Below are 14,831 nucleotides of genomic sequence, written 5' to 3' on the forward strand. Positions count from 1 at the left end.
AATCATCACAACTGGACATACAGTTTATTTTCTAATAATTATATTGCAATGTTTTGATAGTACTAGTAACTGAACAGGAGTAGATTTTGCATCCTTGATCGCCTTATTAGGTCTCATACTGATACATTGTATCCTTACAAAACATTGCGGTAATCTGCAAACCACATGAAGTGGTTCTCCGGGAGGTCCCTCGTGTAAGCCGATCTCTCTTGGTGGTGTTTTGGGAATCTTCTGCTGAACGGCTTCTCGGTGTCTTGGCTTCCTCTGTAAGCGGTTTGATAATTTGTAAAACCGTCCCAATAACTTGTCGCTCTGGGTGGTTGAGAGTGGCATGAAAGGTTAAAGTTTCGAGAGTTGTACTGTCTTCTTTCCATTTGAGTTTTCTTTCGCCCAAGCCCCTAAAATATTGAAGACTTAAATGACTACTTTATAATGGAATAGTTCTAAAACTTTAAAGATGGTTACAGGCTCAGAGGTAAATGTATCTGTCCACAGTCCCAGAATGAAGATTAAATGGGTTGCCCAGGATAAGAAACGCATGGCGGCTTTCTTCCAGAGAACCTATTAAGAGGTGTGGCGCTAAGTCTGGAATTGCTACTCGGCTCCATTGAAATGACTGGGGTTGTGCTGTAAGATCACACACAACCTGTGTACAGGTCTGACAATTTTTTTTGAAGAAAATTTTTTTTTCTAAGACTGGACAACCCCTTAATTTTTGTTTCTTTCGATATGTGATTTGAAGTCAAATTTTTTTTTCTTTTCTTTAAAGATAAGCCACCAGGACATACCCATTAATGAATGCCCCAGTGAAAACTAAAAACTTCAGAGCTTGCAGATCCTCTTTTAAAGTACCTTTTGTGAAGCCTTTCCCTTTACAGCTCTGTCGTTTGGTCTCTAGATTTCCCATTTTTTCTAAATAGTTCTAATTGTCTGCTATGTTACAGATATAGTAGAGTTGCAGCCCGGTCCCAGTCACTGTTTCTCCGAGCCTTTTAACTCTTTACACTTATCACATCTTTCACTCCCTTATTAGTACATTCTTCTTACACAGCAGAAACCACCTTCTTGAATCAGTGCTGAGGCTGCTGTGATCACAGGACTAGCAAGTTCTTTTTGAAACACACATAGTTTGCCTATATAAAGTGCTCATAGAGAAACAAACATGTAAGTGGATAATTCACCCACTAATCCCTTTGATGAACTCCTGTTCGGCACGCCAGCAGAGGGTTTGCACAATATCCAAAACGAGAGCCATTTTTAGGCCTAATAGGCTGAGCGCAGACCACGTGGGCCCATCCCAACTTTCTGAAAAGTTGCCGTTGGTAGAAATTTTTGATAATTTTGTATTAATGAAATTTAGTATGCCAAAACAAACAGTCCCCCCAATAAAAAGACCAGTAGGCTGCTTGGTGGATGCGGGTGTACCCACAAAGTTGCATTTGTTAAAGCATCGCCTCGATGACCCCATGGGTCCTGTCCAGTGATAGAGCACATTTTAACTCTAACTTTTTGGAACGTGAATTGGATAAATGTGCAGGTTCAGTACTCCATTTTATTAATACGTTTTGCAGCTCAACAGCAGAAGACATTATAGTAAAGACTTGCTTGAATATACTTACAGAATCCAGGTATTCTCCTGCGCCTTGTATTAGATTCCGGTTATCATGTGCAGAGAAAGGGAATCCATTCTGCATTTCATTCTGCAAAAATGACATCACTTAGTAAAGTCGACAAGTAATTTTAAAAGATTTTTCATCTTTAATCTTTTGGAGTCTGTTCCTATTATTGGTTAAATACATTACTTATATTGTACTGATCCGGAGTTACCGCCTGTATTGTACTCCGGAGCTGCATTCACAGTCCTGTTAACGTCAGAGATTAAATCTGAATTAAAATGTCTGAGGTCTTGGCCATACATAGACCCTCCAAGTGCTGGCGCAGGACATGGAATGCAGCATTGCATGTATTATGTAAAAAAAACAATTGACCATTTTTCTTCTGCAACTTTCATGCATTACAATACACTGCAAGTTGCTCGATTTCAGTTCAGTCTCAATCCCGACAGTTGGTTCCCTCTCTGCCCAGTCATGAGCCCCTCTTTTCTTACCATGAACGCACATCTAAGATCAAATCTGATGTGATTTGACCTTCGATGTGCATTCACGAGAACATTGTGTTATCATGTAACCTGGAGGGGAGATGGGTGACCGTGGTCTGTTTTCCAATCATGTGCCTGTAGTCTAGTCCATACACAATTCCGCTGGGGAACGTTGGTGTGTCAGCAGAACAGAATTTTAACGTTAAATCTGTTAGGCTAAGTTCACACCTGCATTCGTTTTCATTAAAAAAAAAACACTGACGCACCTGATCCATTGCATAACGGACACCAACTGAGCTCAAAGGAACCTTTCGACTTTAATGGGTTTAGTCTGGTTTTTGTCGTGGTGTCCATCGTTTTGCCGGGCAAAATAGCGCGGCATGCTGTACTATTTTGTCTGGCATTTTTGATCTAACAGCCGCCAATGCAGATGTGAACCTGGCCTTAGCCATTTTTTTTTTTATTTGTTTTTCTTACAGGTTGATGCTATTAAGTCCATTTGTAGCACTTGGTACCATTTGACCTCCCTCCCATCTAGGTGATTACCATTTGAGTTCAGGCCACTATAGACACCGAAGAGACTTCCACTCCACGCTACACAGGCTTTTTTAAGCAGGCATTGAGAAGATTGCACAAGAAATGAAGCTGGTTTAGTTGTAAAAAGAGCAAGCACATAGAAGAAAGGGAGCAAGTATACAAAAGACTATATATGCTCTCTGTATACTAGATAGGTAGGTATGAGATAGATTTGGATAGATAGATCCTTTACCTCAGGGATGGGGGAAACCTCCGGCCCATGGGCCGTATAAGGCCCACAAAATCATTTGCTCTGGCCCGACCCCACTCAGACCGCGCTGCTGCCGTGCCATTCGCGTCTTGGCTCCGGACGCCCTACTCACGGAGGAGGGCGGATGAAGGCAAGTAAGGCGGTGGCGGTCTGAGTGAGGTCAGATGACAAGTCAGGTGACTGGGCTGGTCCACTCCCGTCACAGCACGTACCGTCCTTATTCTGACCGCCGATGCGGGTTTTGTGCTACAAATGTGACAGGACCTGTTTTAGAGGGGAACACAAAGTCAGGGCTTTTCGCATCAGAGACATTTAGGACATATCCACAAGATATTTTATAAATGTCCGATGGATGCGGGTCCCATCGCTGGAACCCGCTCCTATCTCTAGAATGGGGCCTTTAACCCAGTTCTACCTCTCCGTGTTGCAGGTGATTTCCGACCATGAATAAGAAAACAGCATAGCTGTTTCCGGAAGTCCCACAGAACTGGATGGTAGTTAGGGAAACAGAGTAACTCGCATGCAACGCTTCTTCCGTAACTGCCATTCATTACTATGGGAGTTATGGAAACAGCGCAGCTCTGTAAGCTACGCTGTTTTCTTCTTCTTCTTCATGGTCGGAAATCATCTAGAGATCGGAACTGCATCTATGTCATAAATGTCCCTCATGGGAAAACCCCTTTAAGGGCGGATTCAGACGAACGTGTGCGTTTTGCGTGCGCGGAAGCAGCAGCGTGTCAGCTCCGTGCGTCCTGTTCATATAGATGCGCGGCTGCGTGCTTTTCGCGCAGCCGCCATCATTATGACACTCCGTTTGGATGTTTGTAAACAGAAAAGCACGTGGTACTTTTCGGTTTACATTCATTCTTTTACTGCTGTTGCACGAATACCGCGCGTCCCACGGAAGTGCTTCCGTGTGGTGCGCGTGATTTTCACACACCCATTGACTTCAATGGGTGCGTGATGCGCGGAAAACGCCTAAATATAGAACATGTCGTGAGTTTTACGCAGCGGACTCGCGCTGCGCAAAACTCACGGACTGTCTGCACTGCCCCATAGACTTGTTTAGGTCCGTGCGACCCGCGTGAATACCACGCGGGCTGCACGGACGAAAATCACGTTCGTCTGAATCCGCCCTAGGTCAGAACAACTTACTGCTGCGACTATTTCTTTTCAAAACTTACCGTTGCAAAGAGTCAACCGCTCCAGAATGACCGACGCAGTAGTAACGTCATCAATACCGGTGAACATCACACGCCTCACCAAAGAGAAGCCATTCCAGCAATCACATTTGGGGTGAGTTAATTAAATGTTTGACCAAATATAGCAGGCTCATTTTTAAGCTGATAATTTTGTATGGCCCCCGAATGATGTTATAAATATCCAAAGGGCCCTTTGCAGAAAGAAGGTTCCCCACCCCCGCTTTACCTTATTACAGGTTGTACATAGGTGAGGTAGTCTGGCCTCTTTCCATGAAGTTGTTCTTGCGCGGTAGATCATATCTTGAGTGCTGGTCATAGGCAGTTTATTATTGATGTCAATGTGGGGGAACTACAGAAATACAACCAGGAATAAGCTGAATGTATAGACGTGTTTTTTTTTTTATACAGGTGTAAAATACAAAAAAAAATCTCCAGCAAATATAAGCCACCCAGCTTTCCCAGGAACAGATAAAATAATAATAAAAGTGGTCCACTTTAAACAAATGTTATTTTTTGTATGATTAAACGTTATACAATTTTACAGTATACTTTCTGCATTAATCCCTCATGGTTTTCAAGATCTCTGCTTGCTGTTATCCAGTAGGAACATTCATTGTTTACCTCCAGTGGATAAGATTCTGTCCATTATCATGCGATGGACACACAGGTGCTGGGATAGTTACAAGACACAGCTCTGATACACATAATGTAACAAGCCGTGCACCTGTGTGTCCATCACATGACCATGGACAGAGTTTTATCCACTGGAAGTAAACAATGAATGTTCCTACTGGATAACAGCAATCAGAGATCTTGCAAACCGTGAGGAATCAATACAGAAAGTATATTGGAAAATGTTATCACTTTTCATTATTCAGAAAAATAAATAACATTAATTGGCTGAAAGTGGACAACCCCTTTAAATGCATTCAAATAGTTAAGAATCAAAGTGAAAAAGCGCTGCTTCAAGACAAACGGTCATGAAACTCGCTGATTAAAATGTAGCCTTTAATGGGGCGATGCGTTTCCCCATTAAATTACATGTATTAATAATTTCAGTAGTAAAGAGTGTTATTATGTAATCTCAACACAATTCTTACCCAGATACCTTCCTTTTCAACGGAGGGATTGCACAGCCTCCCTTTAGGCATTGTCCCCTACTAATCAGACTTCAGATCAATGAATCAATAAGGAGTCATACACCCATGGGGAATATCCAAGTTGTCTCCCTGCAGATAAACCCTGTGTGTCCTAACAGCTGTCTGTCTCTAGGGAGTGTCTGAAGTTTCTATGTTACTATAGCAACCTTGACATAAATTATATTTCCGGTCGGAAAGCTTAAATAATTTTTACGTCTCCAAATCAGACGCCATTTTTTCGTAGCCAATACACTGACAGGGCTATTCTACGAACGGTAGAGGCAGCGAAAAGAAACCAAGTGATGGCGAGCTCTATAGTAAATTTCGTGTTCTTGTCTGTACTAGAGCTCTCCTCTCTATGGTAATAGCAGGCCCTTCTATCGGCCGGCCTCCAGCGCTCTATGGTGCAGCGGCTGTCTGGTCCTCCAGCTCTGTGCTGCGTGTGGTAGGCGGGGCTATAACGAGACCACTTCCGGTTATTGGTGGCCGGTCTGGAAGTTTCCTGTGTTGTTGTGGTGGGACAGCGCAGGGGACTTGTCTTGGATGGGGACATAATGGACGGGGATACAAACCTCACGAGCAGTGAAGACGTAACGAAGTCTCCCTGTGAGGAGACGGAACAGGTAACGGCGTCACGTGACAGCTGCAATGTTATGTTTACCTCTGCCTACATATGTACATAGGTGTATACAAGCCCTCCAACCCTCTTGTCAGCAATAACAGGGGCACCCCTACTATATGCATACATGCACACATTTATTGGGTGCCCCCATAACAGTGGCAGCTAAAGTTTTCCAATAAGTGCCAACCAAGTGTCCCCATAATAGTGTCCGTGCCCCTTAACCGCAGGAACAACAGTTTTTATAGGTGTGATTTCCATGCACATCTCTAAATAACATATATAGTTATAATGGTGTCATGACTGAAGTGACGAATCCGTTCTGGAATTTTTGATGACGGTAAGAGTAGCACTTTTTGTAAAAGGGGCTGTACTGATGAGACTGATTTAATTGATTGTTTTGGCTTTTTTAGGTTTTTACGTGTGTGTGTATATATGTATGTGTGTGTATATATATATATAATTATAAGTTATACAATTTTCCAATATACTTTCTGTATTGATTCCTCATAGGTTTCAAGATCTCTGCTTGTTGTTACTCAGTAGGAACATTCATTGTTTACTTCCAGTGGATAAAATTCTGTCCATGGTCATGTGATGGACACACAGGTGCACGGCTCGTTACAGTATGTGTATCAGAGCTGTGTCTTCTAACAATCCCAGCACCTGTGTGTCCATCACATGACCATGTAACAAGCCGATCACCTGTGTGTCCATCACATGACCATGTAACGATCCCACCACCTGTATGTCCATCACATGACCATGTAACAAGCCGAGCACCTCTGTGTCCATCTCATCACCATGGACAGAATTTTATCCACTGGAAGTAAACAATGAATGTTCCTACTGACTAACAGCAAGCAGAGATTTTGAAAGCCGTGAGGAATCAATACAGAAATTATATTGGAAAATTGTATAACATTTTTTTGCCCAAACCAAACAAACTTTAATGATTATCCCATGCCATAAATGTTTGATAGATGGGGGTCTCCCACAGATAACTAGACCGCTGGTTTAGTAAATCCCATAGACTTGATCGCCCAGATGTGCAGCCATTCGGTCTACGTCTAGATGCGGCGGCCCGCAGCTGCTTCACTTAAATATGCCATAAATGTCTATGTTGGAAACACTCCTTTAAAAGGTATTTCTATCTTAGATTGTTATGGCATATCGCTGCGGCCCCTTCATTCAGAGGATCTTGGGGTTCTGTCAGTCGGTCCCCCATCTTTCAGGAAATTATGGCGTATTGTAGCGATATGCCATCACTTCTAATAGTTGGAAAACTTCTATAAAGGCTACGTACACCTTTTAAAAAAATGTTATTTTTTAAATGTTTATCGGTGTGTTTTGCTGCAATTTTGTCATTACATTTTCTTACAAATTTATTTTTACTTTTTGAGATACAGCTGCTTTATATCCTGTATACAGAGCAGCTGTATCTAGCGCTGAAACCTGAATCCATCAGGTCAGCGGCACTGACGAGTACAGTCTCAGCGGGTCTCTGACGCGCTACATCCACCTGTAATCGATCACATGTAAGTTATGAACTTGGATGTGATTGGTACCAGCTCGACCCGCTGTCACTGAACCCGTCAGTGCCGCTGACCTGACGGATTCAGGTTTCAGTACTAGATACAGCTGCTCTGTATACAGGATATAAAGCAGCTGTATCTCCAAAAGCTAAAATAATTTTTAATAAAATGTAAGTACAAAGTTGCACCAAACACACTGATACAAATTTATATATATATATATATAAGTTTTAAAAGGTGTACATAGCCTTTAAAGTCCATCTTATCCCCATTGCTGTACAGTTAAATGCAATCTTGTCTTACCTGTTATCAGGCAGGAGAGGCGGCAGGTTGCGCGTAGTGTCCATCACGTCTGACCGGATGTAACAGAAAAAAAAAAATCTTCTCCTTCCTTGTGATCGCATATCTCCAGGGACGTTTATAGACCTATAGGAGGAGCTGCTTTTATTAATTATAATAATGTACTTTTAAAAGCTACAGAATGTTGGTTTTGTGGTCCTATGACAAACCTGACTTTGTGTCTAATTCTTTGTCCTTGTGTTGCAGAAATCCATGGCGTCTAATGGGAGCAATGAAATCAAGAGTCGCGCTGTAGTGAAATACTCCTCTGCTCCACCGGCCGCTGCGTTTTCTCGCCTTCAAGAGAAAACTGATTTGAAGCTGCCGCCTGCTAACTGGCTGCGAGAGAACGCCAAGCTCGGCCCCACCATCCTCGGAAACAGCAAGAAAAGCAAACAATTTTCAAGGTATTCTATTTACCAACCTGTGATCTGGGGTCCACTGTGGACACTTCTGCGTGCGTTTGGTTCTCCGTCTGCAAGGAGCATCACAGATCGTTTAGTGTAAAAGTCTACCAGCTAATTTCCATATCTTCTATTAGGGCTGATAGATGTCATAGCAGACTGAATAACCCCTCTATGAGTGGAGAGCCGCTAACAAACAGCAGCTCTTGCTTGGGCGGACCTGGTCCATCCATGTATTACAAGGCAGGCCATTTATTTGAAAGATTGCATGTAATACGACATTTCCCTAGTATAGGCCGTTGCAGGGGAAATAAAAAGCTGACCGCACATACTATCAAGGTCCTGCGGTTGTCTATGATGAGACAACCACTTCAACGGAAAGTTCCGGGTGGGGTTGCATTCTTAAGGGGTCACCCACTTACCCCACTAACTCTGGAGCGCAGTTCAATACATATTTAAAGATTTAAAAAAATAAAATAAAATCCAGCTTGAACGCGTGTGGCCGTCTTTGTTGTCTTCTCTCGTACCTAGCCCGCTGAGGTTACCCCGTCCACATCTCCCAGTCTGACTGTTCATCTTTTCTCTTACAGCTTTGGGATGGCCTATGATTTTATTGATTCTGTCGGGAAGGAAGTGGATGTAGTGGCAGATTCTGAAGTAAGTGTCATTTATTTAAAATGATCTATATTAATGTTCCTGATAATAAAGAGCGGGGTTGGACAAATCCTAGTCACTAGGTCGACTTTGGTGACAAGGTTTTACACCTCACATTTCATGTATTGGGCGGGAGTTTTTTTAGGGCTGCTGTGACCACAATGGAAAAAGGGGGGCTGCTGGGATTACTAGAGGGTTTGTCGGCTGCTGTGACCATTGGGGAAGGGGGGGCTGCCGCGAGCACAAGGGAGAGGGGGGCTGCCGTAACCACTAGGAAAATGGGGGCGAGGCCTTCTGCGACTACTTTGGAATTGAGGCTGCGCTTGCTGTGATTACTGAGGAAAGGGAAGGTATAACTACTAGGGAAGTGGGGGCTGCTCTGATGACTGAAGAAGGGGAGAACAGCATTTTTACTAGATGGGGGGACACAACTATGACTCATTTTAATGAAGAGGAGGGTGGAGAAAGCCTTGAGTAACGTTTTGTACATCCCCAGTTACGGTGCGTTTGAGGACGTTTTTGGTTGCCTGGACTCCATATGTTATAGCTGCCTCCTGGGCCCAGCTAAGATTTGTCCAGACCTGATCGCATATGTAACCTAGATAATTCATTATTAGGACCAGACCATTGAGAATGTTTCCCTCCACAGCGCCTGGATGGTATACAGGTCGTACAGATGTAGCCGTCTTTACCTTGACTTTTAATGCATAAATTAAACAATGGCTTTATCTCTTATCTTGACTTTTTCAATGGCTTTTGTTGTGTGATATCACGCTGCAGCAAGTTATCGGAGTCAAGTTAAAGATGGCTACATCCGTGTGTATAGCCGACATGGCTTTCATGTATTTTTATAGCCTTAGGGTTGTCTGTGTCAAAAGCTCAAATTGCTCCTTTTTTCAGTTATAGTTTTTTTTCATTTAGGACATTTGGCGTGTTTTTATAAGAGCTGGGGTTTTGCCCCTTTGTCATGATTTTCTTCCATTTGACATTTCAGAACATTAAGAAGCTCTTGAAGATCCCGTACAGTAAGTCACACGTCAGTATGGCCGTCCACCGCATCGGGAAGACTCTGCTGCTGGATGAGCTGGACATTCAGGAACTCTTCATGAGGTCATCTCAGGTAATGGAGGATTGTGATTTCATCTCCTTTTGGTCTAGTGATTTGCTTTCATGCTTTGCAAACGTAAGGGATTCTCTAATTTCATGTAAATGAAACTTTATCGTGGTGTAGTGAAGTTATACAACTTTCTAATACAGTTTGTTTCAAGTCCACACCGTTTTCATGATCTCTGCTTGCAACCAGTGGATGGAAATTCAGAGTCTGTAAATCTAAATGATTATGGTCAACTGCCATGGTTAAATATTAAGCCCTGCTCACATCACGTTTGTGATATACGTTACAGAAGACCTCCAGTGGAAACAAAACTTTCCATGTCTGCACCCGCCACCTGACTATATACCACACTTTACACTTCTTTTATGTATTCTGTACTTACTTTTTAAACTGCTGGCTTGTCAATGCTTTAAAAAAGCCTACATCTTGGTTCTTAGATTTCCCCAGCTTTCTCTTCCTTTCTGCTTTGCTGTCAATCCCATGACGCTTCAGCGCAGCATCACATGACCAGCTAAAGACCATACCATTTCTGCATGCTGGGGGACACTGTGATTATCATTCTCTCTATTTTCCTAAACAAGCTGATAAACCAAAAGTCTACAGACAGGGAGGCTGCACTATATTCTTCTACATTATACCTGTGTGACAGGAACCTGTCTAAGTATCAGTGGCAGCTGATGATAGAAGTTTTTGCCCCCCCCCCCCCCCCCTGTGTAATGCTAGTGTGATAGCTGAAGCCTGTGATGGGTGACACATAGATCTCCATAGACTCCAGTAGAGAAAGTAGTCACCGAGCCTGATTCACACTGCGGCTAAGCAACCGGCCCAGTCTGATATATAGAGATAGAAGCAGCAAGAAAAATAACAGGTGAGAGACTTACACATGCAATACTAGAATGGTGCACATGGGAAGGTTTAGTTTTGGCTGGAGTGTCCCTTTAAGCGTGTATGCCAGAAAAGTGTCCAATAGGGCTCCTTTAGCCTGACGGAGGCCAAAACCGTGTCCTTTAGGCCTCTGTCAAGCTGGAATATGTTGGTATACTTTTTTTTTCTTTCTTTTTTTAAGGTATGGAATAGCGTAGTAGACTATGCTGTTACATACAGAGGGATCCCGCCCAAAATTGTATACCGTCCAGTATACGTTTTATTTAACATGGTAGCCCATGGTTGACACAGGTCACTGTATGCAAACGTCACAGGCGTACATTTAAGGTCATGAGCTTTTCATGATGTGTACGTTTAAAAGGATGTCATTATATTCTGTCTGTGATGGATACCTAACTGTGGCGTCTGTCACCCATATGCTATCTATTGTATCCATTTAATGTATACGTCATAAAAAAAAGTCTTAAAAGTTCATGACGGATACTTTAAATGTATTCCATAATAGTTTATGGGTGACGGATGCCTCTGTTAGGCATCCATCACAGCCTATGCTTAACGTATACATCGGCAGCTTTTTCCCTGGCGTAGAAGTTAAACGTCATGTGTGAAGAAGTGTCTGACTTTTGTAACAGTTGTGCCTTGTTTTCCACTTTGCAGACAGGAGACTGGACTTGGTTGAAGGAGTTTTACCAGAGACTAATGGATCAAAAATGGCAACGAAAGAAGAAAAGTAAAGAGCATTGGTACCAGAAAGCCATACTCTCCAAATTTCTCTATTACAGGTATTGTACCGTCTACCTTCAGCTTTAGGGCTACGTTAATAACCGTATGTCATGTTACCAGATTTCTCTTTCCTTCCAGTATTAATGGAGACGATCCAGCTGAACCAGTACCATCCACTTCTCATCAACCCGGAGACGAGCAGAACCTTAGGGAGCCATCCGGGAGTGATCACGTCGCCTGGCCTGCTCCTTTCGAGACATTAAGTTCGGTGTCAGAGGACGGTGGGACTTCCAACCAGGTGAGTCTCTTAAAGGTTAACTAAACGTATGAGAAACTTCTGACATGTCCTAGTGACATGTCAGACGTTTTGGTGGGGGTCCGAGCACTGAGACCCCCACCAATCTCTCAAACGATGCGGCAGAAGCGCTCGTATGAGCGCTCAGCCGCTATGTGTCCGGCTTTTTCCGGAAAGCCGATATATCGGGATGCGGGCCCATGGACTTTCTATTGAGTCCTTACTCCGATTAATTTATTTCCGGAAAAAGCCGAACAGACACGAAACGTCTGAGCGCTCACACGTGCGCTTCTGCTGCTTCGTTTGAGCTATAGGTGGGGGTCTCAATGCTCGGACCCCCACCAAAACTTTTGACGTCACTATGACGTGTCAGAAGTTTGTCAAACGTTTAGTTACACTTTATCGTAAATACTTTTTCTACAATACTTTTGAATGCCGTTATGGTGTTTTTTTTTTTTTAATGTTATTGTTTACGAGAGCGCTCCTATTCTGCCTTGATCATTACGTAAATGTATCTTGATAATTCTGTTCATTGAGGTCTTGCAAGAATTCATGAGAAAATATGGTTGATGTTGAACTTGAAGTGTGTTTTATTATTTTATATATATATATATATAGCAAGTTAATATATTAAGGTGAAGCTCCACCCTTTACACATCCACCTTTATCACTGCCTTTATAGTCAGCAAGTATTCACTTATTTTTTATTTTATTTCTAGAAAAGAATTAAAATGCTACCTGATACCATTAACAAGCTGCTGTTGACTGATCTTATTTTTGTGTGTCTCGGTTTAATACTTTTAGTATATAATGGTATTATGCGGTGATTGTGCTATGGGGCTGAATTGCTTAACACATTAATACCCCCACTTCCTGGCTCATAAACACTTGATCACCCAAAGCAAAAATATTTTTTTTTTAAGGCTTCAATTACATCTGCGTTGGACTCTGTTCATGGGTTCCATTGGGGCTTTTCATCAGGGGATCCCATGAACAGAATCCAAACTGAAACCATAGGTTTCCATTTGCATCACCGTTGAATTCAATGGTGACGGATCCTTTGCAAATGGTTTCCGTTTGTCACCGTTACATAGTTACATAGTTACATAGTTAGTACGGCTGAAAAAAGACACACGTCCATCAAGTTCAACCAAGGGAAGGGAAAAGGGAAGGAAACATTTCTACACATAGGAGCTAATATTTTTTTGTTCTAGGAAATTATCTAACCCTTTTTTAAAGCCATCTACTGTCCCTGCTGTGACGGCTCCTGCGGTAGGCTATTCCATAGATTCACAGTTCTCACAGTAAAGAAGCCTTGTCGCCTCTGCAGCTTGAACCTTTTTTTCTCCAGACGGAGTGAGTGCCCCCTTGTTTTTTGAGCGGGTTTTACAAGGAACAGGATATCACCATATTTTTTGTATGTGCCATTAATATATTTATATAAGTTAATCATGTCCCCCCTTAGTCGTCTTTTTTCAAGGCTAAATAGGTTTAATTCTTTCAATCTTTCCTCATTACTTAAATTCTCCATGCCCCTTATTAGCTTCGTTGCTCTTCTTTGTATTTTTTCCAACTCCAGGGCATCCTTTCTATGAACTGGAGCCCAGAACTGAACTGCATATTCTAGATGAGGCCTCACTAATGCTTTGTAAAGTGGTAATATTACATCCCTGTCCCGCGAGTCCATGCCTCTTTTAATACACGACAATATCCTGCTGGCCTTTGAAGCAGCTGATTGACACTGCATGCTGTTATTGAGTTTATGATTTACAAGTACACCCAGATCCTTCTCAACAAGTGAATCCGCCAGTGTAGCGCCCCCTAGGACATATGATGCATGCAGGTTGTTGGTACCAAGATGCATAACTTTACATTTATCTACATTAAACTTCATTTGCCAAGTGGACGCCCAAACACTTAGTTTGTTTAAATCTGCCTGTAATTCATGAACATCTTCCATAGTCTGAACTATATTACATAGCTTGGTGTCATCTGCAAAAATAGAAATAGTGCTATTAATCCCATCCTCTATATCATTAATAAATAAGTTGAATAATAGTGGTCCCAGCACTGAACCCTGGGGTACACCACTTATAACCGGTGACCATTCAGAGAAGGAATCATTGACCACAACTCTCTGGATACGGTCCTTGAGCCAATTCTCAATCCAATTACAAACTATACTTTCTAAACCTATAGTCCTTAATTTACCCATTAGATGTCTATGGGGGACAGTGTCAAATGCCTTTGCAAAGTCCAAAAACACTATATCCACAGCGGCCCCTCTGTCTAGGCTTCTGCTCACCTCTTCATAAAAACAGATTAGGTTAGTTTGACAACTTCTGTCCTTAGTAAAACCGTGCTGGCTGTCACTTATAATGCTATTTATTGTCACATAATCCTGTATATAGTCCCTCAATAGCCCCTCAAACATTTTCCCCACGATGGATGTTAAGCTTACTGGTCTATAATTACCCGGGGAAGACCTAGAGCCCTTTTTGAAAATAGGCACCACATTTGCCCTGCGCCAGTCCCTTGGCACTATACCAGTCACTAGAGATTCTCTGAATATTATGAAAAGGGGGACAGAAATAACTGAACTAAGCTCTTTAAGAATTCTAGGGTGTAACCCATCTGGTCCCGGGGTCTTGTGCACATTTATTTTATTTCATTTAGCTTGGACCATCTCTACATTCATCCAATTCAGTATATCAACTGATATATTAACAGCACTGGCACCGGCTACATCAGCTGCTCTTTCTTCTGTTGTATATACAGAGCTAAAGAACCCATTTAGTAACTCTGCCTTCTCTTGATCCCCTGTGATCAACTCCCCATTACCACTATCTAGGGGTCCTACATGTTCAGACCTTGGCTTTTTTGCATTTATATGCTTGAAGAATTTTTTGGGATTTGTTTTACTATCCTTGGCCACCTGCCTTTCATTTTGTATTTTTGCTAATTTTATTACATTTTTACAGATTTTATTAAGCTCTTTATATTTTACAAAGGCTACAGCTGTACCCTCAGATTTGTA

The 14,831-nt window shown here is 42.3% G+C and overlaps 2 protein-coding genes across 4 annotated transcripts in view; one reads left to right on the forward strand and one right to left on the reverse strand.

Moving 5' to 3' along the window:
- Window positions 1-9: 9 nt before the first annotated feature.
- On the reverse strand, window positions 10-5,644 carry TEX36 (testis expressed 36). The gene is made up of 4 exons (XM_075843105.1): window positions 5,188-5,644; window positions 4,314-4,436; window positions 1,620-1,700; window positions 10-398 (listed from the first exon to the last, which is right to left on the reverse strand). Exons 1-4 carry the CDS (start codon window positions 5,236-5,238, stop codon window positions 135-137), a joined length of 519 nt encoding a protein of 172 aa, XP_075699220.1. The 5' UTR covers window positions 5,239-5,644; the 3' UTR covers window positions 10-134.
- Window positions 5,642-14,831, forward strand: part of EDRF1 (erythroid differentiation regulatory factor 1) — a 57,967-nt gene continuing 48,777 nt past the window's right edge. The window contains exons 1-6 of one of the 3 annotated variants that reach the window (XM_075843101.1): window positions 5,642-5,849; window positions 7,927-8,126; window positions 8,714-8,780; window positions 9,772-9,897; window positions 11,434-11,558; window positions 11,638-11,797. In XM_075843101.1, coding sequence (XP_075699216.1) covers window positions 5,781-5,849; window positions 7,927-8,126; window positions 8,714-8,780; window positions 9,772-9,897; window positions 11,434-11,558; window positions 11,638-11,797 — 747 coding nt within the window. In that variant the 5' untranslated portion in view covers window positions 5,642-5,780. The remainder of the gene's footprint in view (window positions 5,850-7,926; window positions 8,127-8,713; window positions 8,781-9,771; window positions 9,898-11,433; window positions 11,559-11,637; window positions 11,798-14,831) is intronic. The other 2 variants (XM_075843100.1, XM_075843102.1) reach the window with 2 other exon arrangements.

The sequence above is a fragment of the Rhinoderma darwinii genome, chromosome 11, assembly GCF_050947455.1.
Source record: "Rhinoderma darwinii isolate aRhiDar2 chromosome 11, aRhiDar2.hap1, whole genome shotgun sequence".
Classification (NCBI taxonomy): domain Eukaryota; kingdom Metazoa; phylum Chordata; class Amphibia; order Anura; family Rhinodermatidae; genus Rhinoderma; species Rhinoderma darwinii.